The 24,883-nt window shown below is 39.9% G+C and overlaps 1 protein-coding gene across 2 annotated transcripts in view; it reads right to left on the reverse strand.

Moving 5' to 3' along the window:
* The window catches only part of ptprn2 (protein tyrosine phosphatase receptor type N2), a 148,569-nt gene that overhangs the window by 49,660 nt on the left and 74,026 nt on the right, over positions 1–24,883 (reverse strand). For both annotated transcript variants that reach the window (XM_035909648.2, XM_006795053.3), the window contains exon 11: positions 7,996–8,060. In XM_035909648.2, coding sequence (XP_035765541.2) covers positions 7,996–8,060 — 65 coding nt within the window. The remainder of the gene's footprint in view (positions 1–7,995; positions 8,061–24,883) is intronic.

Raw genomic sequence — 24,883 nt, forward strand, 5'->3', positions numbered from 1 at the left:
TCGACTTCAACACACTGAAGTCATTGCAACAGCTTGATTCTTTATTTTTCAGTCGTTCTATTGTAGATTTGCTGCTGTTTGGACCAAGCATTAGCTGTTGGATAGATTTCCTCACATGTGACTCAGAGGACTTTATGTTGGACTCAATGACTCCAAGGTGTCAAGGTCCTGTAGCAGCAAACAAGTCAAAATCATAACCCCTCCACCGCCGTGCTTTACAGTTTGTAAAGGTGTTTGTGGTGAAATAAACATGGGACTGTGCATTATGGCTGAACATCTCCATTTTGGTCTGATCTAGCAGCAAACTAACACAAATTTCAGATTTTATAGGGATGCTCACACTTGCTGATGATAAATTAATCAAGCAAATTTAATTAGCAGCACCAGTAATTCCTGTGAATGCAGTACTTTAAATTATTTTTCACACACTGCTTCTGCATTTGACTTGATTATTGTTAAATAAATAATGGCATGCCATAATATATAAGGTGTCATTGTTCATCATCTAGGTAGTTTTTTACTTGTTTTATTACATGGTAAAGACACGACACATAAAACCTTAGAAATGAAAGAGGGCATACTTTCTTTTTCACTCGACGAGTATGATTATACGTTTTTTTTTATGTTCAGTGTATCCTCATATATGTAAACAGGGTTTTGTGTTTATTCAGGGCTGGCAAAAGTAGCAGACTTCACTGCACGGTGGTGAAAACGATGGCAGTATGATCTGTGAAAACGTAAGAAAATCAGTAAAATCAGTGAAATAAGGTGAATCACTCACACTCAAAGTACAAGTGCTGGAAAATTAATTAGTAGCACTCCATGAAAGAAACTGGAACTGAAACAGTGCCAGGGCTAACGGTTGTGAAGCAGCAGTGTTACTGAGTGAACAATTCCTAACAGTGTAAGGTTTTTCATGAGTGCATTTTTTCCCTTTAATTTTATCTAAACCCTCATAATACCTCCAAGGCCACCCCGACCTTGTTATTTCTCTTCCAAGAAGAGATGAGTACACCAGAAAAAAAATCTCTTATTTAATACCTTACCTAAGGTGAAAGAATTGCCCTTCAACACGCAGAGTAAAAATACCACTGTCAACTACACACAGTAACCGTGCCTCTCTTTAACAAAGGCAGCAGAACATAAAAGAAGTGAAAGGTAGGAGAGTAAATACTTTACATTCTGATACTCATTAAAAACAGACAAGTCTACCCTTACCCGAGGGAGAGCACACGTCATGATATAGAGAGAGGCAAATACCAAACTGCATGGCTTGGTATCAAAGGCATTTCTGCAGTCCAAAGGTCAGGTGATGGTAAAAGGTTGCTGGGAAACGGGGCTGCTGGACGGGCTTTCATCAGTGGGAGGCAGCTGGAGTCTCCAAAGAGGCAGTGCTACACGGGGCTGCAGGCTCAGTGGGGCTGCTCCGATATGACATTTCACATCCAGATCTGCCACAGTAATGGCATTTTAGCCACTTTTAAAACAGCCAGATTGGCCTTCCTGCACTGTTGAAATTTTTATAGGCAGCAATTTGTGATTGTTTGGGTTTATTACAGTCTCTAAAGAAGATAGGATAGGTTGTCAATGTAGAAAAAGGCAATTGAAGGCCAATGTGGAATTGATTGGCTGATGGAAAGACATACTTACAGGCCGCACAATATGCACACTATACAAGACGTGCATAGGCACAGCATGTACTCCAAAGTGCAACTTAGCCACTCTCATTTCCCTGGAGGAGCTACAGTCATGCTTAAATAAGAATAAAAGATCCCAAAATTAACATAAAAATGTATTTTCCCCATCTTGTGATTTTTACAGCTCGAAAAACCAACGCGGGAAAATATGTTTTGAAGTAAAGCATATTCCCATGCCGTTACAAGATCAATTTGTAGAGCTCTTGTCACAGTTATTTATTTATTTCAGCCAGGGTATCTGTTCTCTCTGGTAGGAAATGGTCAGTGTAGTTTTCCTTTGAAGTCTCAGCTGAAATTATTTGTCCCATTCCCTCTGAGAAATTGCAGTCACTGCTGGTTGCACATGGTATTTGTTGTTAAGTGGAATGTGCTACAATATTCAGGCTTTGTTAGATTAAAGGAAAGCAAAATGCACTGATTTTCCTTCATATCAAAAAACATGGGAATAAATATTCATGTGGAAAGACAGTTCCGCCAAAACAAAATGCAAATTTACAGTGATTATCTCTGAGCTAAGAAGTTATTGGAGCCAGTTAAGTGCATTAAGATGTAGTGTTTGCTGCCCAAGTTTCACATGTCTTGCATCTGGATGTAACAGTGATGCATTAAATCAAACGTCATTTATAAGACATGAAGATTAACACAACGACTTAAGTTACCCTGTAAGTGCGTAGATGCTAACTGCTGACCTGAACATGCTAACATGCTAACACGCTCATGTCATCCTGGCTACTTTTGTACTTGCAATTAATTTTAACTGCAAAAATGTCTTCTGCATTACCATGTTACCTTTTGATAACCTAAAAAGTTTAAGTATTTACTCTGTATATTTTTCTGTATAATGGAGGGACCATCACCAAAATATTAACTAAGTGGTTAAGTATACATTGTCAGCACATGATGCTAATGCTAGCAAGCTAGCCAAAAGCTAGTAATTTTTTACGCACTGATGTTATATTTCCTGTTCTGTTGTTTTGCTGCCTTTACTAAAGTTCAGATTATTAGGCTAGTATGAGTGTTCAGAGTATATGTAAGCTAATGGTTTAATAAAATAATATTTATTTATAGACTTGTGACTAGATAGTGGTAGGTCTGGTCATCTCTACTTAGACCCAGATAAATCGTAGGAAAGACTTGGAAAACTGTCAAAAACCTTTTTTTTAAACAAAAAACGACAAACAATATTGTTATTTTTTAGGTAAATAAAAAACTTTTGTTTATACCCAAATTTGGGTATAACACTAGGCTTCTCTGATAAGCAAGAAATTAATCAAGCATAATATTCACTAAAACTAATTTTTCTGTTTAGGTATGCAAGCAAATAACTGTCATTTAATCTTAATTACAAATTATAATTTTATTATTATTATTATTATTGTAGCTTTTTTGTGAAATAGCAATTTGGAAAATAAATCATGTACAATAATAATAATCATATTTTTGGAAGTAAAACTTTAATTATTTAAGATATTTAAAGCTTTTAAAGAGCTTGCATATACTAGTGGTTATGACAGAAACATAAAAAAAAAATTTTTGTTAAATAAAATATTTTGGTTATAACCACTACAGTTAATTTAGGTCAGCTGTGGCACAAACCTTACATTTTGGGGTTGGCAAGCCAGTGCAAAAGTTGCAAAAGTTAGTTTAGTGTCATAAAATGTATTGATAAGAACAAATGACCTTCAAGACTGACAAGGTTGTGAAAGGTTTTGCAGGTTTGTGGTGCGATTTTCTGGTGGTTACACAGAGAAAGCTGCAAACATGCCGCCATGTCTGAATTATGATAAAGATAAGCTAAGTAGCCAATAAATAAATGCCACTGTAAGCTATTTTGCCATTGTTAAGCTGAATTTCAGTACAAATTATGTTGCGTGATCAGTTGCAGTTCTTTTATTTTCCATTTCCTCAACTCCAAATGGATTGTTGTCTTTAAAGTTCCAGTCTATTGCTTAACTTGTATGATCAGATGTGATTTATAATCCATAACATGCAACTGTTTCAATTAGATTGATTGTCATTTTAACTGACTTTTTTATTTTTATTTGAATTTTATTGAATTTTATTTTATTTTATTTGTATTCTTTCACTTATTGTTGCATGTGTGTTGTTGCTCCCTGTGTTTGAGTAATTTCTGTAACTGTGAGACACCTGCTGCTGCCTATCTTGGCCAGGTCTCCCTTGAAAAAGAGGTTTTTAATCTCAATGGGATCTTCCTGGTTAAATAAAGGTTAATAATAAATAAAATAGACTGTTTAATAGGGTTGCACGACTAGGTCCATATCTGGCTAATGATACTATTCAACCACACATTCAAAGAGATGTCAAAAATGTAAAAGAAAAAGACTGAAACAACAACACAAACATGAATAATTTAAAATATTCAGCTGTGGCACAATAATCTATTTGTTAAGGAAAATTATAAATTAATTAATAATAAAACTATCAAACCCATTCAAACTGATCAAAGAAGTTACATCGATGCTGCTGACTGGCCAAACTTGAACTCGAAATTACACATTCAGCTGTTAATGGTGACTATCCAAAGTATTATATAGTATTTTTCCTTCGTCTTTTCTTTTCTTTTCTTTTTTACAGGAAGTCTGTCAGAAAATTCTCATGTAGCGTTAATTATGGTTCAGGATATTGGAAGGAAAGCCTTCAAATCCATTGTGAGGGGTCATCATTACACGTGACCTTTCTCTGAAATGAGTTTTGCCTCTGTGCCTTAGCACTTATTCATTTCATTAGAAATATATAGTGGTCTCTCAGACATCATACGATGATGGCATTCTCCCACTGGGCGTCTAGACTGACACGAGAGGATATAACCTCTTAATATCTACTTATTAAATAAAAACAAAATGGAAAAACATGTAAAAACACAGGTGCAAATAAAGAGTCAGACATCTGAAGAGTACACAGGAAAAAAAGTGCAGAATTGAGCCCTAAACAGTGGTGAGAGGTTGTGTAAGGCCACTTCATTAATACACCCCTTTACTGTAAAAAACACATAAACAACACACACATCCTCGGCGCAGAGACTCCCTGTCTGCCATATGTGATTTACATTTAGTGGTTGAATAATCAGTTGACACGTAGCTCAGGGAATTCTCTGCTTAATGAGCACCTCTTCACATAAGCAGTTTGCCAGAGTTATTTGGAACATGAGACTGCTGTCAAAATGTCAATGAATCTCAATTTAACTACCAACTTAATCACATGGGGATCATCTGATGCAGGCAGGATGAATGTGGAGCTACGTCCTTGGTGCGTTTTCTTATAAACACTGGCACAAGTAGAACAGAAAACTGGGAAAACATGATTAGAACGTTTCACATGTCATTAGGCATTAATTGCGAATGATTGTTTTGAGAAATGTCTAATTAAGCAGGTATACTGGGGATATTAAACTTTAGTTAAGAAAATGTTGATATGGAGCCCTGTGCTGCATTTTTTTCTCAGCTTCTCTTTGGATGGGTGTTAATTATGTCAGCTGTCAGAACTGTTATTTCCTCGCAATCTTTAAAAAAAAAAATTTTTTTCTTGATGAAAGCTTCTGCATACTCGTATCATATGATGCGAACTCTTTAATTGCGATTTACGTTTTTGATCAGATCCTAATTGACTGAGAAATACTTCTTACGGGGAACCCTTAAAAAATTAACTAATGCCTGATAAGCGGTAAGATTTAGTCATCGTTCGCTCAATTTTTCAAAAGACTGGAAGTTACTATTTTCAAGCCTTAGATTTGTATTTTGACCTTACATCTGGCAAGCAATCGCTTCTAAAAAACATTCTCAGCCTCCCTTTTATTCCCCTGCCTCTCCCTACTGGTACCAGTCATGCTGTGTCTACGGCTGTCAGCAAAAGCAACCCCTTTTCATGGTGTCTGGTCGCTGCCAGCTTTGGGTGTGACTCACCTCCTGCGCAGAGGAAGAAGATACGAGGAGGCGGGTGGTGATGGGGGGATGGATGGTCACACAGCTCTGTGTGCCTTCTAGGAACGATGATGTTAGCGGAGCCAGTACGTGGTACGATCTGTCGGGGTTTATTTTCTACACTTAGAGTAGTAAGAGTCTGAAAATAACGTGGATGTGTTCGCTCTGTATGGTTTCAGCGTGGCATGAATATAGACGGCGGAGTCGGTACGAGCTCGACCACGTCAACCGTGAATTTTTTTCCACTTTGCTTCTTTTCTTCCTTTCAGTTTTTCACACATTTACAGGCTCATAAATTGCTGTGAGGAAACCTCTATTTGCCTGTTGGGTTTTCACAAGCGTGCATCTCCCACTCGGGAAACAGCTGTTAATAAGAAAGATACTCAGAAAAGAGTACACTTGCATACACTGTGTAAGAAAATCAAAGTAATCATTTTCTGCCCCCCCGCCTTCCTTGGTAAGCCAACTTCTATGCAATCTATAATGCAGTAGATATTGCTCGGCCTATTGATTGATGTCTCCTTCCTCCACTTTGACATTTGCTTATCCTCGTCCGCATCTACTGCTATTGACGTTCGCGCTATCTGGACATCTTCCTAAGCTGTTTTGTCATTTGTCACCTCTTAAATAAAAACGGAGGCGGGTGGGAGTTGTCAGTGATAAGACTTAATGATACCAACCGCTGTGATGGGTTTATACAAGCTGAAGGAAAGAATATCGTGGGGACGAGTGGTACCGCTTAATTTTCAGCTCTATACCTCTTATGGTTCCACGGAGCAATTTTACCCACCCTGTTTCTATTTCTGTCACTAATAAGCAGACTAAAGACGACCCTCTTTGCAACCTCTAGAACACATTCACTCATAACTGTGGTCAATTTAGTGCAAATTTACTGAAAGCGGGCTTTCGGTTTAACACCTTTTCAACTAATGTATTTGAAGGGCCCACTCCACAGGCTCTCCTGTCAAAAGCTACTATTTTCCCCAACTTACCCTCAACTCTCCACTTCCAGGATGCAAACTGGTGAGATCAACACATCCACATTAGAGCATCACTGATAAAAAAAAACCCAAAAACACCCTCTGAGTGAGTTTTCAGGATTTATACTTTGCCAAATCACGATTTGTAGTAAATGCTGTGCTTCCTTTACGTGAATTTCAAACAGTCTTGCGCTGATTTTCTCCCCATGAGGTGGAAGACAGATCCTTCCTTTCCTCCCTCCCTCTTTCCATCCTTCCCTCCCTCACCCTGGCTCCTGCGGAGAGGCTATTATTGCAGCTAATTATCTACAAATAGGCCCAATATGACAAACACAGCCCTGTACCAGTGCTAGCCGAGTGCAGGAATCAGTCTAAGTGAGAATAAGAATAAAAAGGAGGCGAGGAGAGGCGGACAATGAATAGGACAAAAGTTGCGGAGAAGAAAAAAAAATAGCAAAAGAAAAATAATAAAAAATGAATCAGACATAATTGAGATGAACATGATGAAGACACAATGTGGAATGAGATGAGAGAAATTGTGGTCCTAAAAAAGATATAAGTGGGAGGCAGATGGGCGAAGAAAGGCAGTGACACCAAAAGAGAGACAGCGCAGAGAGAGACTAACGCAGGAAAATGATCTTGTCTATACAGTGTGTTGTTGCCATTGGCAACTGTCCTGCTATGCACAGACCACATCCAGTTAACTCCCAGCATGCCTTATGATCAGGGCAGCTCAGGGGTCTGAGGCTGTCGGTCTCATTTTCATAGAGAAACTCATTTACCAGGCAAACATGGAGGGCTATGACACATCAATAGGTGCTTGATTAGATCCTTACCTTTGATACATATGAATATTTATCACTGTTGAATAAATACACATTTGCTCTCCTTTCATCTGGATCATCCAGAGAGTCCTCCTGCTCTCCTCTTAATTTCTTCCAATGAATATGTTACAGGAGCTTCAGTGCTCCCTACAAAGTGACAGCACTCAAGATAATCTGGTTATTGTTGCTCAGAGACGTGATCAACACTCACTTTAAGTTTCATAAAATGCACTGGGGCTTTTGTCTTGTTTTTTTTCCCCATGGTGACAACAGCTCTTAGAGACCTAAAGGAAATGAGTAAGGGGGCAATAATCACTGGAGCGGGCTCAAAAAGATGTGCTTGGAATTCGTTGCTGCAAAAGATTAGTGTTTGGCTGCACGACTGAAGCTGCAGGTGTGATACGGATGCCAAGACAAGTTGAAATCACAGAGTTATTCCTGTTTGATGAGCCCCAGCACAGAGAAGGCACACAATCACTTAAGCACACCCACTCTCTCACTCTCTTTTTAAACACACAGAGCTGGATAGCAGATATTTTTAGTGAGTTTTACTTACATCACTAACTCCAGCCTCCACTATCTTCAGGCCCGTCTCCTTCTCCAGCTGCTGCTTCTGTTGGACTGCATGGGGAGACAAAAGCAGAGGAGGTGTTGAATATGAGCAGTGGATGACAAAGTAGCAGATTTTTGAGTTCCTGCAGCAGAACAAGTGGACAGTGAAAGTGAGAATGATGCAATGGATGTATCAGGCTGAGTCAGATGTCAAACTGGTCATAGAAAATGTACAGCCCACACATAGAGCCAGACAATCTTCATCGAGAGGGAAGGGAAAACAGTCTCTGGGGTAAGACAGCAGTAGCCAGCAGTCTATTGTGGTACTTTGGCAGGAATGAATTGTTAGTAGGCCTTTAACAGGTAACAACGGGTTAGGGTTAGGTAAAATGTACATTTCCACACCTGAACTTTGGGATACTTTCCACAGTCTTTGGATTTCACATGTAGCACAGAGCACCATAAAGTGCATTGCAAACTATTGCATTGATAAAATACTTGATGTGGTTTAACATTGAATACAGCATGCAGGATGCACAACACCTAGTTTCTAGTGCTAAACGTACTGGAGTATTGGCTGTATTGTTATACAGTAAATTTATATTTATTTATATAGCGTCAAATCACAACAAGTCGCCGCAAGACACTTTTTACAGCAAGGTAAAAACACCCTGAGGAAAAAAAACCCAGCAATCACGTGACCCTCTTACAATTGAGCACTTTGCGACAGTGGGAAGGGAAAACTCCCTTTTAACAGGAAGAAACCTCTGGCAGAACTAGGGTCAAGGAGGGGCGGCCATCTGCTGCGACTGCTTGGGGGTGAAGGGAAAGAAAAAAGTAGACCATAAGAAGAAAGGACAAAACACAGAGTAAGGGCCTGGTCATTGCTCTGAATATTGGCTTAAAGGTTTTACAGTTTTACTACTGATTCAATCACTGCTGCCATCTTGGATTGCTAACTTGGAGTTGGTGGGTCTGCTGTGTCTCACGGAGTAGGAAATCCAAGTTGAGGGGGCATGAGACTGGACTTGGACACAGTGATTGTATAAGCTAATACTAATAGTTCCAGCATGCTAACAGTGATGTGCAATGATATTTAAGATTAATACAAAATGTGAACAGACATCCTGTTTATAATGATAGCACTCACCATGCAATGCCTCATTTGATTACTTGGTCTGCAGATCTGTTTTCTGCTGTGAGTCTATGATTTTTGGGGGGATATGGCAGCATAATGTAGCTGAAAGGCTTATGCATATTGCATGCACTGCATAAAATGAAGCTGTGGCATGCATAATGTTCAATATCCTATTTTAGTGTGTATGTTAACCATAGATTGCATATAAAAGGCGGAACTTCTGGTTGTGCAAATCTGCATTGTTTTTAATGGCCACCAGGGGGCGACTCTTTAGATCGGAAAATTTGTTTGCATAGAAATCTGTGAGAAAATTTTTACTTGACATGTGATCTGTATAAATATTTTGTTTGTTTGAGGCCTACATTGTGTGAGAGTGAATGTGTCATCAGGGTCAAAATACTCAAGACAGGAAAACACAAACTGACAGGTGATGTCACTGAGGCAGTCTGTTAAATACAGTCAGTGATGCTAACATTTGCTAATTGACGCACCTGTAGCACCATTTTTACACCACTGGGAAAACTCAATGCAACATGATGATGATGCCAGACGTTTTTATGTATGTTACATTTTTATTAAGTTTTCAATGCATCCATAGTCACACTAGAGCTGAAGTCAACTCTGTAATTTTTGAGAAACCCCAAATATAAAAGTAAAAATATCAAGGCTATCAGTTTTATAATGGGGAAAAGTGATGAACAGCTAGCAAGGCTAAAACGATTGTACCGCTATCCTGAAACATATCATGCCAGACCTACTGAAGATTATCAGACAGCACATGAAGTGCTTGTGGATTCGCAGCACACAATAACTTGAGCTCCTGCCTTTGTTCTTCCAGTAATTAATACACCACCCGAGTTTGATCCTCAGATCTACTGATCTAATCAAATATGGCATGCTATTTCCAAAGCTTTGTTCGCCAAGGATATTCTCATGCAAATCAAACTAAAGTGAGGCAATCTTAAATATCCATCATCCAAGATCACACGTCCTGCCGACTTTTTCCGCCTCCCTGTGCTTAACACCCCTTCCTCACTTTGATAGAAACATTTATATTGGAAAACAAAATCAAAGGGGACCTTAATAGATTATGCCAAATTATAGAGTGAAAGGGAAAATAGAGCATAATATTAATTGAGTTGGTTAGCATGTGAATGTGATTGGTAATGGGAGGGGGAAAGGAAAAAGAGTGCAGTTAAAGGGAGAAAGAGAGCAGGTCCTTTAAATCCCATTTCCCCAGATGAAGGCTATGCAAATGACCCTGAAGAGCTGAACCCCACCTCACACTCCAAATTCGGCAAGGGCCTGTTTAATTAGTATTTTAATCTATCCCAGTGATTCCACTCAGTCCACAATGTATGCAGAATTCTATCTAATTAGGGACGCTACTTTTAGGATAATCATCCATCTCCCTGGCTCTTCCTCTGTCGCCTTTTCACTGTCTGGTTATTAAGGATCCTGCAAACATTGATCATCCTATCATCTCATCAACATGGCAGTGAAGGGGGCATCTTATATTTTAGTTGTCAGCCGGGGTTTTCTGAAAGATGGCTAAAAAGGAGCATAAAGAAGGCTGAGAGAGAGCCGGAAAGGTCAAATATACATTCAAAGTCTCTGAAGAAGAGTGCCACATAAAAGAAGACAAAAAGGAGGGGAAGAAAATCTCCTGCCATTAGTGAGAGGAGAAAAGTCTTCAGCTGGCATGTCTCCAAGATGGAACTCATTTTCATTTCATGCTGCCACCCCTGTATTTAGTCACAGACATATTGGCTCTCCATAGATAGCGACAGTACCTGCTCAGCCCCGGTGCTGTTTAGAAGGGGGGTAATGAGCAAGGTAATTGGGCCCAGCTGGGTGAGGGCGTAGGTGGCGGAGGGAGGTGAAGCTGCTTAAAGGTCATGCAGCGTTTTGGTCCTAATGAGGACCCCTCTGAGGGTCACAACACATCATGAGTCAAACTACGAAAGATTAGCCAGGAATCAACACGTGTCACAGAGTCTGCAGCTCAGGTTTGACTGACAAGCTGACATTAAGCGTCTTCCAATGAAACCAAAGAAGCCTGAAGGTCAGTGTACTTGTGAATCAAAGCTAAAACCTCTCCAATCAACCTGAGGGGAAGGACAGTCCAACAACAGCCACTTTAAATATAAATACAATGTACTTGCCAAGCTAATTAGCTGGCGCCTGGATGGATTTGGGCTGCAGAGAGAATCCAGCCAAGGGGTAGCTTGTTCTCTCGCCGACTGCACCGATAACAGCCAACCGGATCTCTTTCTGGTCACCCCTTATATTAACCTCCCACTGGAGCTCACTCTCTTTTTCTTTTTCTCAAAGACACACACACGCTGATTTTGTAGACTTCAAATTACCCACCAAATAGTCCTGACAGACTGTGGAAAAGAGATGTCAGGTCTCATTTCAGAGAGCCTCCTCCAGCCATTTTAATAGACATTGTCTGAGTCTATTTAGTCAGATCTCTAATACTGAGATCTCCCTGCTGTGCATTTGATCTTTTTGGTTTCCAAGTCATATTAGCCAAATCATCTCATGTTCTGCAGTTTTCATATGTGTTTGAATGTGCTCCGTTTTCAAGTGGCTTTGAGAGAAATTATGTACAAGGAGAATAGTTTTAAGAGGAAATATTAAAAAGACTAGAAATACTGAAAAAAGACTGAAATACTGGCTGCAAATCTTGTTTTCTGCCTTTTTCTTAAAACTCTGGTCACCAAATGGAGTACCGTAGGATTTTCAGTACTATTCATTAGTATTGCAATATACAACTGAACAAAAAATGAAAAATGAATTGCAAATTATGCACTCAGTTACCCTAAAAAAAATCCTATCAAAGGGAGCCCAAGTCTTGTCATGCAGTCGCTTGATGGTGGGAATTATGAAAGCAAGACACATCAAGATCAAGGCCCTGACTGACAGCAGAGATTAATGAGAGAGAAAATCAATCACCTTTTTGTGAACAAACCACAACCAACCACCAATGCAGAAAACCCACCAGCTAAAGAAAAGAGAAAGACAAACAAACAAGCAAACAAACCTTTGGCTTTTGCTGAAAATGGGGGGGTTAATAGCCTTCACCAGGAAGGCATCCTGTGCTGGGAGAAGCTAGCTAATGCTAACAAGACTCTGAGCAAGGGAAGGAAACCAACATCTCCCATGAAAAAAAATGCTGTATCTGAGTCAGAGGCGTCAAGGCTGTGTCTCGAAGAAGACAAAGAAAGAAAACAAAACTGTATTACACTATAGTATTATAGTAAGCCCAGATGCTGCAAATGACCCGTGTTACAACTTCTGTTGTATTTAATTTAAGATCTGCATAGTGTGGGTAGGGTGGGTATGTGGTTGGTGCAGCCAGTGCACAGCTTACAGCTGATTGGCTTCATCCTGAGGTCTATCCGGTCTTTAAGTGATGACGTGTTGAATCCTGCTCCCGACCCAAATTACTCTGCGCTTAACAAGGCTCTTGTGTTTTTAACATGTTTTAATGCTTTGTATCTTGTTCTATTTAATCTCAACAAGCCCCTAAAAACAGTCTGTGATCACTGTCGGTCTCTCTCTGTTTTTATTGCTGCTATTCGTTTTAAAGCTCAGTTTTTAAAGCCTTAGGATGTAACTATAGCCCAGCCCATTCAGCAGTATATTAATGACTAACCTCGTAGATGGATTATCTCAGTTGTTCTCCTGACTGAAGTTTGGTCCATTTACAGCATCCCGACATGCGATTGCATTTGTCCCGAACCATCGAGTGGAAAAAAGTTAGCATTCATTCTCCAGCTTCACTGTTTATATTATGCCAACAAAGCTGTGCTGCTAGCGATCACGTAGCACATCATTGTATACCAGCTAGTCCAACTTCAGTAACCCTACATAAGTCACTGCTGTTTACTTTCCTGTCTTCATTTATGTTGGAAGTGATAGCAGAGCTGTACGTTTTAATTTTTATCCAGAAATCTCTCAGTCAGAACCTGGTATGTCATGTTTAGGTGAACCTAGCGGGATAACTTCCTGCTAACTTCTAACTCTGTTAAATTTCATAAATTCTGTTTTAATGGATGCCTGGATGTTAAACTCAACTGTTACACCTGATAGAGTAGCTGATCATTTTATTATAGATGAAAGAATTTAGACAGTTTTTAACTCTCAGTAATGCTGCAGTGATCGTTTGACGTTGGGAACTGCAGCGGAGTTTGGACCCAGACACGGCTAATGACGTCAGACTTAAAGACCGAATAAGAAGCTAAACCAAAATGACCACCACCTGCAGCAAAAGAGCATTCACTTCCCCATCTCTCAACCAGCCACACTGATGCTGGTTTGTAACCTGCCACTGAAGGATTAAGTAGACCTGAACTGCCCTTCCTTTATTTTTGGAACAGTTTTCTCTTATTTATGTTCATTTTCGTATTTTGGTTTGTTTCTATTGGTTAAGTTAGCTTAATTCATGTGGTGCTAATTTATATTTGTGTGTCTCTAAGACTGTTGATGAATAAATACAGCTTTTATTGTATGTTAATAAGTTGCTTTTGTGGCTGCTTGGGGCTTGGGTAAATGGATGCTTTTCATGTTTTTGTCACGGCCCCCCTAGACAGGATGTAAGAGGCTGTCAAAAGTGCCTTCATCTGAGAATACAACCCACAGAAGGACTGACGACATGTCAGATGACACTGTCTTGAAATTTTGTCTTGCCCTTTGATGTCCCTTTTTGCATAAAATGCCTGAAAATCACCAATCTGTGTAGCAGCCTTAGCTACTACTCTGCAACTGTAATGTTGGTACGGGAAAGCAAAGGAAATTTTTAATTTTTGCGAGGGAGTAAAAGAAGAAGGAGGATAAAGGAAGCTTTCCCAGTAAGGTAATAATTTTTCAGTGCCCCACTGCTGAGTGGAAAACTCCACGCGCCATATGGAACATGAAATCCGATCACAGCTGCAGTTAATAACAACTGCAGGTTAGTTTGGCTGTTCTGTAAACTGAGACACCAGTTTTTCTGACATAGTTGCTGTTGCTTTTAAAAAAAAAATACATGAAGTGTATTTGAAATAGTTTTAGTCTCCACATGAAAAGGGACATTTTCTATTTTCAACATTGTCCTTGTCCTTGTAAGTATAATAAATAAGAGAGAAGGCCGCAGTTAAAATACACAAAGGTCAAAACTGAAGATGTTTCGCTAGAAAACTTGACACAACACAATGGATTTCATATAACGTGTCAAATTTGCTGGATTGTTTGGAAAATCCATTGAAAATTTGAGTTGGTTGTAAAAAATTCAGAGTTCTCTAGGATACGTGCTTTGATTTAAACCCTCGTGACCATCGCTCTCTTTTAAAAATCGCACAGTTCAGCTAAGTAAATAGAAAGAGTGAAGAAATGCTCAAATTAAAGTTGCCAAGGACTTGTTAAAGAAAAGGAAAAGGCCAACTCAATCAAAAGATTTGGTTCATTTTCTCGAAAAGCACGCCAAAAGAAAGATATATATTAAGAAAAAAAGAGAGGCAAGCGAACATTTACGCTTGATTTTATGTGACATTTAAATCTTTAAATTGCTCCGTAGCACATGTGCTCGACAAAAATTATCCAGTGGCGAGATTTAATTTGATTAAAACGTTGCTTTTCTACACCATATGCTGAAAACTGGAGCAATTGTGCTTCCTCATCATAGATTCTAATAGCGATTCAGAAATGATTATCATGAAGTCATCAGAGCTTAAAGTCATGAATATACATATATATATTCATTTTCCTGATTTACGACAGGGTTGTTATTGTTAGAAGCAATATAAATTCAGCATCAGGAGACAAATCACCCACTGGAGGCTGTAAGTATTTTGTATTTCAACACAGCACAGCAGCCGGCACTGTCACATGATCGTTATGTTGCCTCTTTGGCCAAATGGGGGTATACAGTTGACAAAATGCATATTTCACTAGCCCCTGATTGATCTGTTAATATTGAATAACATCCACAGCCGTTCCATCTATCTATCCGCCCCTCCTCCCTCCTCTGTTCCTCAGGTCGTCCATATTCACCACTTCCATCACTCCATCCGTCACTCCAACCAAACAAAATGAAAGTGTTTATTGCAGGGGAGGGCTGACGCTCACGCCTCTCCACAGCCGTTAGCCTTATCAGCAGGCAATCGCTCCGATATTAAAGCTGCCATTCCGCCCATCACTTTCCCCCCGCACATATGATGACTGTCTCTACCTATCAGAGGTAGAGACTGAAGAAAGGAGGAGAGGGAGGGGAGGTAGGGGAGATGCACCTGATCCCCCTGACAGATAAGATGCATGGCAACCCATTTTTCAGTCAAAAACCTGGGCGGAGAAACAAAAACAATAATATTCCTTCATAGCTCGGTGTACGACGAGCCATGGCGCTGATTTCCGTGCGGCAGCATATTCATTACACGTATCATATGTAACATGCATGTGACCCCTTTACATCGGTACGCAGATGCTTATCAAAATGTAAATCAGCTCACGGATATTGCTGTTGCGTTTAGAAAGCTTATTTGTTCATCCTGTCTCTCGCGCTCTCTATTTTTCTTCTTTTTTTTTTAACCTTCTGTGAAATTTATCAAAGGGAATATTGCGCAGGAGACACAAACATCCTGTAAATAACTGAATAAATACGAGTATTTGAGCGCAGGCACAATTTCTCTTTAGAGAAACCCACAGAGAAACTCTGCTCTGCCTTTCCTCGTTCGTGAGCGCCGATTGTTATTCTTCTCCTCGGCTTATAAAAAATCAAGACGCCAAATCAAAGCACCTGCACCTCTGAGGAAACCTACAAATGAAAGAGAGGAACAAGGCAGGAGAAGAAAAGAGTGTGTCGATAAAAACAAGACACTTTAATGCCACCGCTGAGTGACATTACGAGCTAACAGATTAACTCACGAGCGTTACATCAAAACTAAAACACAGAAAATCAAAGCAGGTGCGCTGAAGATCGCACGGTCAAAAAACTGTAATGTAACACAGTAATCCCAGAGTAATTAAGTAAACTAAGTAGTTTTTGCATTACTAAAAGCTGAATTAACATTACCAACTTCTAACTTTGCTCCACTTAAAAGTACGTCCAGAGTACATTTATTTTGTTGTGTGCATCCACTCTAGTCTGCACTTGTTTATTAACACTGTTGTAATTTTAACATATTTTAATATAATTAAGTATAATTACTGACCTGCATCTGCCTAAAACTTGGGTCAGCAGCCTTCACTAACAAAAGAGCCATTTCTGACCAAGAATCTGAATGAAACCATCACTTCACATAGAAACAGAGTCTATTAAACATAAGTTAGCTGATCAACATTACTAATAGATGCAAAGAATAAAGATTTTATTACATTTTTACCACTCTGCCGTAGGATTTTTACAATAGTTTGGAGCTTTAACTTTGCACTTTCATTACAATAATATGATTTTTTTTTGGAATTTAGAAAATCGTGAAACATAAATGTCTAAAACATTTTACTTTCCATTGCCTCAAAGCAACAAGGTCCTGGGCTCGAACCCACTGACCCACTTGGGCCCAAATGTGACGTTAGATTGAATAAATGGAAGAAAATGAATGAATGGATAGTATATAGTGGTCCCTCGTTTACTGAGGGAGTTACGTTCCAAAAATAACCCGCGATAGGTGAAATCCGCGAAGTAGCCAGCTGTATTTTTTTTTTTTACAATTTTAGATGTTTTAAGGCTGTAAAACTCCTCACTCTTGTTTAAACTCTAAGTTCTAAGTTGCTTTTGACGGTGCAAAACATTTCATTGACATTGTTGTGTTTGTTGGGGAGAAAACTTACAAACATACAGTGCAGCACTTCAGCGTGACGCTGCTCCAAGATTTATGTACATTTGACAAGCGGAACGCATTCTGTACTGTACAGAAGACACGGCACGAGATTGATTGATTGACAATGGTCTACAGCCAATCAGGATGCAGAACACAATGTGCTGGGGAAAAAAAGAAAGAAAAAAAAAAGGAAAATTGCACCAAAGAAAATCAGCAAAACAGCGAGGCCGCGAAAGGTGAACTGTGTTATAGCGAGGGACCACTGTACCTTCAAAATTTGTACTGCCAGGAGAAAACATCTAAGAGCAAGTATAGTCTTACTTTGAAGCAGAGTAGCCATGAAGCTACGAAGGACACTTTGAGTCCCGCCTTTGTCTGGCTGAATCAAATTAAAAGGACCCCAATAGAAACATAACCAAAACATATAGCAACTGAGTAATGCCAGAGTTGAACTGATGTCCTTGATTTGCTGTCTGGTTGTGCGCTCTTTCATCCCCAGATGGATACTTTTTAGCAAATGGAGCATGAATCTAAATGTAGATGTACAGTGAATACGAACCGATATATACCATACACATTGTTATAGTTGGAAATAAAAAAATGAACATGTAAATATTAAAAAATGAACTATTTTTCATCTTCAGATTTATATTTATTCTTTGTTTTTTATTTGGTTAAAGCCACGAGCAGCTAACTTTGTGATCTCTGCCGTAAAGTGTTGTAATTACTTCTTTTGTATAATTAAAAAAATAAACAATCAACTAAGTCCCGTTAACTAAAACTGTTTACAATGTGTTAACAAGCAGCTTGTAATCAGAATATTACAATTGACTTTTAAGTTCATCAACTTTTAGGACATTTACAGTGTACCTTTTTTTCCCCGTTTTAATCAAAGACTTGATTAATTGTTCAGTTTATTAAAAACATTGAAATCAGACTTTCCGAGAACCAAGATGTCTTCAAACTGCTTGTTTAGTCAGACAATCAGAAAAACATGAAATGATTAATCCCATTATTCTGGCGATCAGCAGGAAAGCAAAAATCTTTGTCGGATGCTTTTCAAATGTGAATATTTGTTGATTTTTTAATTTCATCATTTTATGAACCAAACACACAAGAGAGATTCAGAATCATCGAAAACATGTGAAAGGAGAATTTTTATTTAATGTAAGACATTTATTTATTTATTAAAAGTATTATTAAATTTTCAAACAGACTCACTCTATCCACTCTCTAACACTATGATCCAAATAATGATCATATAGACTACTAACACTAAATAATATAGCAGATAATCCCTCAGACGTAAATATGGAGTTACACTGAGCTGAAAAGAAAAATCTTCCTTCCGAGCAAACCCAACACGGCGATACCCATGACATCATTAAACTCTAATGTCCAATCAGGAGTGCCAATCATATACCACCATGCCTGTCACATGGTAGGACCATACTGTTACTAGCAGGGGTCCTGGCTCGCTCGCTGTTTATTCACCCCGATCGATCGCTTCCTGCGGATAAGCCAACAGTGCTCCTAAACAAACCAACTGCTGTTATTCAGCCTAAACCAACACACCGGGAACCTTTGATATCTAGCTGAATTCAGCTCATGAACTCTGCCGCAAAATATTGCAAATCACGGAAAACCAAAGCCAAAGTCAAACCCTGTTTTTCGGTTAACACATTGCAGGTGATGTTAATAAAGGAGATGTAGTTTGCTGCCTGTTTTCAGTCGTGCAATCATCAGGCGCTTTGTGTCTGCTACGGACCCTGCTGCGGCCTTTGCTATCAAATACTCTACAGGCCCTTTCCTTTTTACAAACTGAGCACATGACACCTTTATAATTGCATCCACTCTTATTAGAGACCCTTTTCAAAGATGGTTGAATAATACACCGAGATGAGTGCAGATGTATGAGCGCCCACAGACACGCTTAAACACAAACACACACTATCTGTTTCTTTGCCGGCTGGTTGATTAATAGATTGTGGCTGCTCTGACACTCTGTGTAGAATAGGCATTTTGCCTTTGATAGGTGCTGACACCAATTCTTCACGGACTGCAGGAGACCAGCGAACAGAAGCAGTACTGGCAAATGACTTGGATGGCAGACACCTCCAGATGTGGGAGAAACCCCACGGATGTCACTCCGCATTCTCCTTGGGTACACGTTTAGATCGTTTACGCCGCCTTTCAGAAATGACAATCGGCAGATGTGTGACATATGCGATGCGAATCACATCTGACAATCACTCAAAAACAGCCGATAGGTTTGTGGATCACAGTGAGCGATGTGGTAAACAATGCGCATCTGAAGCAATCATGGTCATCAGAAGTCCAGCCTGCTTCAGAGCCACGCTGCTGAATCTTCGGGTGACCTTTTCCAAAAGCACAAGCTGGCAACCCTTCTGCATAAAAACCATTTACTGCGATCTTTAGGGAAACCTCAACAACTGAATAGTGTTTACACATCTAGCGCCAGACTCCTCCCGATATAGAGCACTGCATATACTCATGCAATATGTGACATACAGCTAAAAGCTGGAGGATTACTAGGAGCTCTTTTCTGGGGGTAAAAATATCCAAATGATTAAATGATGCTTGATGTATTTCCTCGGATGTTTATGTGATACAAGATGAAAACATCTGGAAGGCTGCCACTGTCTGAAGGGAGCCTACTGGGGAAATGCTTATTGGAGGAAAGAATGGTAAAGCTGACACACACACACGCACACACAGACTGACGAACTCGCTCCTTCCCCAGCTTCCCCACTGAGGGAACTCTGACAGAGGCAGCCCTACCTGTCACTGTGGCAGCAATTATCCTGCAGGCTCTCTCCACGGACTGTCTCCTGCAGGTCTCCACATTACTAACCACATCACTGAGCACACACACTTATTGAGTATGCACACTGACGCACAGGAGGGCACACTGCACACCCACGAGTACACATACTGTACATATTCACACACACACACACACGCACATATGGCTGTACGTGCGGTTGTGCTTTTCATCCACAATTCGCTCTGCACAGGCTAATGGCTCGAACGAATCGTAATGATGTGTTGGTGCAGACATCCTGCTCAAGCCAGGAGAAACACACAACATTGTGTGGATGTGAGTGCTCATGCAAGCATGTGCACATATCTTTTATGGGTTCTGCTAAAGATAAATATATTATCAAAGGTGAGACGGGTAAGAAGTCTGCAAATACACACATACATGAGAAAAACTAACAAAGTAAGTAAATACGCTCAAGCCATCATAAAAGTTTTAAAGGTTTAAAAATGAGAGGTGGAATTAATATCAGACCAGGATATAAGCTCTAGTGAGTCAAGAAATAATTCGTGGATATTGGAAGGGGGGTAAAACAGACATGCTCAAGAGAGCAGGGTGTCCATTTTGGCTGCAGGGAGGTCTTCTGGAGGAAGCTTGTTTCACGCCGGTTCACTGGAGCTCAAATGCAGAGCTCAGTCTGAGTTTGAGAAACAGGTTGACTGTACAGAGCTGTGAAGGGTGATTTCAGCGAAAGGGAAGGGAAAAAAAGGAACCTAATGTGACCTCATTACTGTAGATTTGTTCCGACTGTCATTAGGAATCACAAACGCCATCACTCAAGTCAGCAATATGAAGGAGAGGATGGTGGAGGGGGTGGAGTGATCAGGGGTGGGCGGATGGGTTGATAGTAATCAAGTGGATTCAATCTTAAAACAAGATCTATCATCAAACAATCTATAGATGACAGAGAACATCAACACATGTGGTACGATCGCCCAGGCGAACGCATGCGGCCCAAGGAAGCAGATGCGTGAGCAATAAAGGACAATTAACACCACGACCATGACACATTAAACCGCATTATTACGCTTGAGCCACTAGAAGATGATGCCCAGCTGCTCAGGCGCAAGAAACCTGGGTTATTTACAAATAAAGGAAATATTACAGTGATGCGCACTTTATTTAATGTTAAACTGTCCTCATAAAAAGGACAGTACCTCAATTATCCACTGGCAACAAAAAACAACGTTTTTATAGAGGAGCAAAGTCCACTAGATGAGGGGTCAAGGTGTGTTATAGATTTGTTTGTGCTAATCTATAGATACACAACTGTTTCCTACACATAACCAAGTGGCTATTGTAACTTGATTAGCTGTAACTGAAACCATGAGCTCCAAGCAGCTTCCTTTTTATGCTTTAAGATAAATAAACACGTACTTACTGTTGTTACTCGCTGTGGTGAAAGTGCGGTGGTTCCAGCTCCTTTGGAGTGACACTGAAGCATACAGGGTTAATGCATAAAGAGCTATATTTTGAGCTAAACCCAACTCTTTTCCTAAAGCTAACCGATCAGCTCGTGTCAAAGAAAAGGCAAAAAGCATGCGAAGAGGAAACTAATCAGTGAGTGAAAAACACAAATCTCCCAACCACAACACACCAGAATCTCCAGGCTGAGAAAAAAGATTTATCGCCACCCGGCCTGCCCTCCTTATATGGACTTCAGTGCTCTTTAAAACAGGGCCATTAACTCTCACAGTCCAATGCTGCCCCGGCAACGCCATGAGAACATAGAAAAACAAAAGAGAAGCTACAGGACCACTTAAAATGAGCAACTTTGGATTTCTAAGCTGTGTCCAAAATTACTCTCTTTAATTAATTTACTTCTTTTTAAGGCTAAAGTCACACTAGGAAAACTGCTGGATGACCAAAATGATTACAACAGTGTTCAATCAACTCGTGATCTCTGATCCCTTTGAAATTGATGCTTCAAAGACGAGGACTAGGTGCCATCTTCAAACCAACTTTGGTCCATCAAGACAGTTAAATAAACTCTGCTATCAGTTTTTGATTGCATAGAGTGGGGTTTGCAATAACATGCAATCTGTTTGTGATAATAATGCAGTTAATTGTGATAAATGTCAAATATGTTGCTATTTACACCTGAAGTGTAACACTGTACCAGAGATAGAGCAGACAGCCACCGGTGGACTGTGAAGAATCCACACATCAGGCTCAACTGTCTCTCAGCCACACACTTATAAACTATAAATTTATAAACAACAGAGATAGCTAGACTAGTTGTAATCATCACAGCTATGACTGATTGCAACATATTGGCAGTCTGTCTGCGTTTATAGATTAAATTAGATCGCAGTTAATTGCAGACCTCCGTCAGCCTGTCTGAGAGTGACTGCCTGCAGTCTAAGTCAGACCAATAGAGGTTGAATCCCATCAGGCAAACTATGCAGTCGCCTTGTAACGAAAAGTGGTCGCTCATAGATTGAGCGTGCAGCCCTCTCATCCTCTGGGCCACCAGTTGACAACTACTTGCAACTAACCAGATAGCAATAAAATGAAATGAAATTAAAACATTTAAAAATTCAGTGCAATCACTCATCAACTACCAGCTTTTCCTGGTTGCATGGAGGTTGCTATCTTATTTTTATTCTAGTGTAATCGAGGTCTACCACACCCCTATTTTGAGGTGAGCATTAAAGTGAGATTTCAGACTGTTTCATGTTGTTATTATTGCTTAGTTACTTCCTATCTGTGCAGATTTTTAACAACCAGCGCTTTCTTGTTTTCTGGTAAGGCTACAGAGAGAAAAATAAAGGCACATGCTGAACTGTTGTGCTTTTTCACTCCATTCCACTCTTAAAATGCCACTAAGAAGTTAGCACGGCTTTGCACTAGGGTCACCTTAAAATGACACATTGGTCTCTAATGACTGGTTAGGGAAAACTGAACACCCTCCCACGTGGATGTTGGTCAGAGTACAGAGCAGAGCTACTGTCAGGCTGAAGATGGAACGAGTGTAATGACTGCACAATTATGTCTGATATCAGGCTACGGGCTGGAAATTTTAGACTCAGTTCAGACACAAACACACTAGACACTTTATTAGGTACACCACGCTCAGACATGGTCCATATTGACACGACAGGATCGGCAACAGCTGCTATAGATTTGTCAGCAACACGTTCATGACGTGTGTCTCTCGTTCCACCACGTCCCAAAGATGCTGTTTGAGTACACTGAACGTGTTGTCATGTTCAAGAAACCAGTTTGAGATGATCTGAAGTTAGTGACATTATCCTGTTAGAGAAGCTACACTGTGGTCATCAAAGGATGGACATGGTCAGAAGCAGTAATCAGCTAGGCTGTGGCATTTATGATCCGTAATTAGTACTAATTAATATTTGGCACTACTGAAGTGTGTCATTATCCTCCATTCATTACACCCCCAGCACCACCTTAACTGTTGATACATTGCGGGATGGATCCATGTTTTCATGTTGTTTATGTCAAATTTGTAGCTTCAGTTTCCTGTTCTTAGCTGACAGGAGGGGCACAAGGTATGGTCTTCTGCTGCTGGAGCTCATCTGCTTCAACGTTCGACATGTTTTTTTTTGTGATGCTCTTCTGCATACCTTGGTTGTTAACAGACCTCTGGCATCAACAAGGCATTTTTACCCAGAGAACGGCTGCTCACTGGATAGTTTCTCTTTTTCAGACCATTTTCTAGAAACCATCCTACATTCAAAGTCACTTAAATCACCTTTCGTCTTCATGATGCTCGGGTTGAACTTCAGAATATGAAGCGGGCACGAAGAGCTCATTACACATGTATTATTATGCTTGTCAATCCTGTGTATACGTATATGCTGAAATCCCATCACTGATGTGTTGATTGATAGCTGATTATGGTTGCAGCTATGAGTATCTCTATCATTAATTACTCTGATGGTTACATTGTTAGATAATCACTTAATCATTTAATTTATAAGATGCCAAAAATAAGAGGTAGATGTCCATCTCAGTTCTCAGGGTGAACTTTTAAAAAAAGATGAGCTCTATCGTTTCTTAAATTAAAAACAAAATAAAAACTCAAAACGAGTCCAAACAAAGCAAAGAGAAGCAGGAAAATCTCACAATTTATGTGAAAGTAAGAAAAAGACAAAACCAAAAAACAGCGGCGAAGGAACAAAAGAGCAATAGTTTAAAATGATTTTATCTGCCTGAAGGTTTTCTTGTAAGGCCCGCACTCTCACTGAATACATGTGCCAGTATGAGACTGTTAAAAGTTGCCACCATCTTCCAAAAAGGATGCTAAATCAGGATGAAATATATGTTGAGCTGCTAATGTTGGTCTTACAGTAAGTCCAGATTCATCAAATGAACAATATAAGAATACAGAGCTTCTGTTTACTCTAGCTCCCCCCATTTCCATCTAATGCACTGTCTGAGCACCTAGATTAGATTTGCGAGGCTTCTTTTATTATTTGAGAGAGTCGAGATGCTTTCAGCTCGAGGAGGTTAATGTCAACGTGAAAACATTTGCTGCCAGCGGCCTTTAAGTAAATCCCTCCAACCACCGGTACAGATGTTAGTGGACATCTCTCCTCAGAGAGTGGATAAAGCGGCCGGGCGCCGCGTACGTCCGCCCGCGTGATGCACCCTGGCTGCTCGTCAGATCGCCTCGTTAATCTCGCCGCGCTGCCTTCCCGCGTACAGCAGGGAGTGGTGGGTGCAAAATGAAAGTGTAACACAACGGCCTCATGCCAGGTGTCAAAATGAGAAATATGACATTTCCCTTTTGAGATTTTATTAGTTGTGATATCATTTTGCATTCAGCTTGCCTGAAGTGTCACCGAGCCCTCGCTCTCTCTTTTTTTAAATTTTTTTTATTACTATTTTGCTTCGGGACAAAACGTGATAATCATTATTATATGTCTAAAGCAGAGCAGCTGTGGCTGCAAAGAGGAAAAGAAAAACGCAAAATGCATTCAGGATGGGGCGCAATTGGAAAATCAAAATACACAGTTTGACTAGTGTGTTTGCTATCGCATAATTCTCCCCACTCTGAATCAATCATCTTACTGCAGAGTTTCTCAAACAATTGCTTTTAAAAGTGAGGCAGCACAGCATGATGATTAAATCTATACAC

Source organism: Neolamprologus brichardi, chromosome 9, assembly GCF_056152115.1.
Source record: "Neolamprologus brichardi isolate AB-2024 chromosome 9, ASM5615211v1, whole genome shotgun sequence".
Lineage (NCBI taxonomy): Eukaryota > Metazoa > Chordata > Actinopteri > Cichliformes > Cichlidae > Neolamprologus > Neolamprologus brichardi.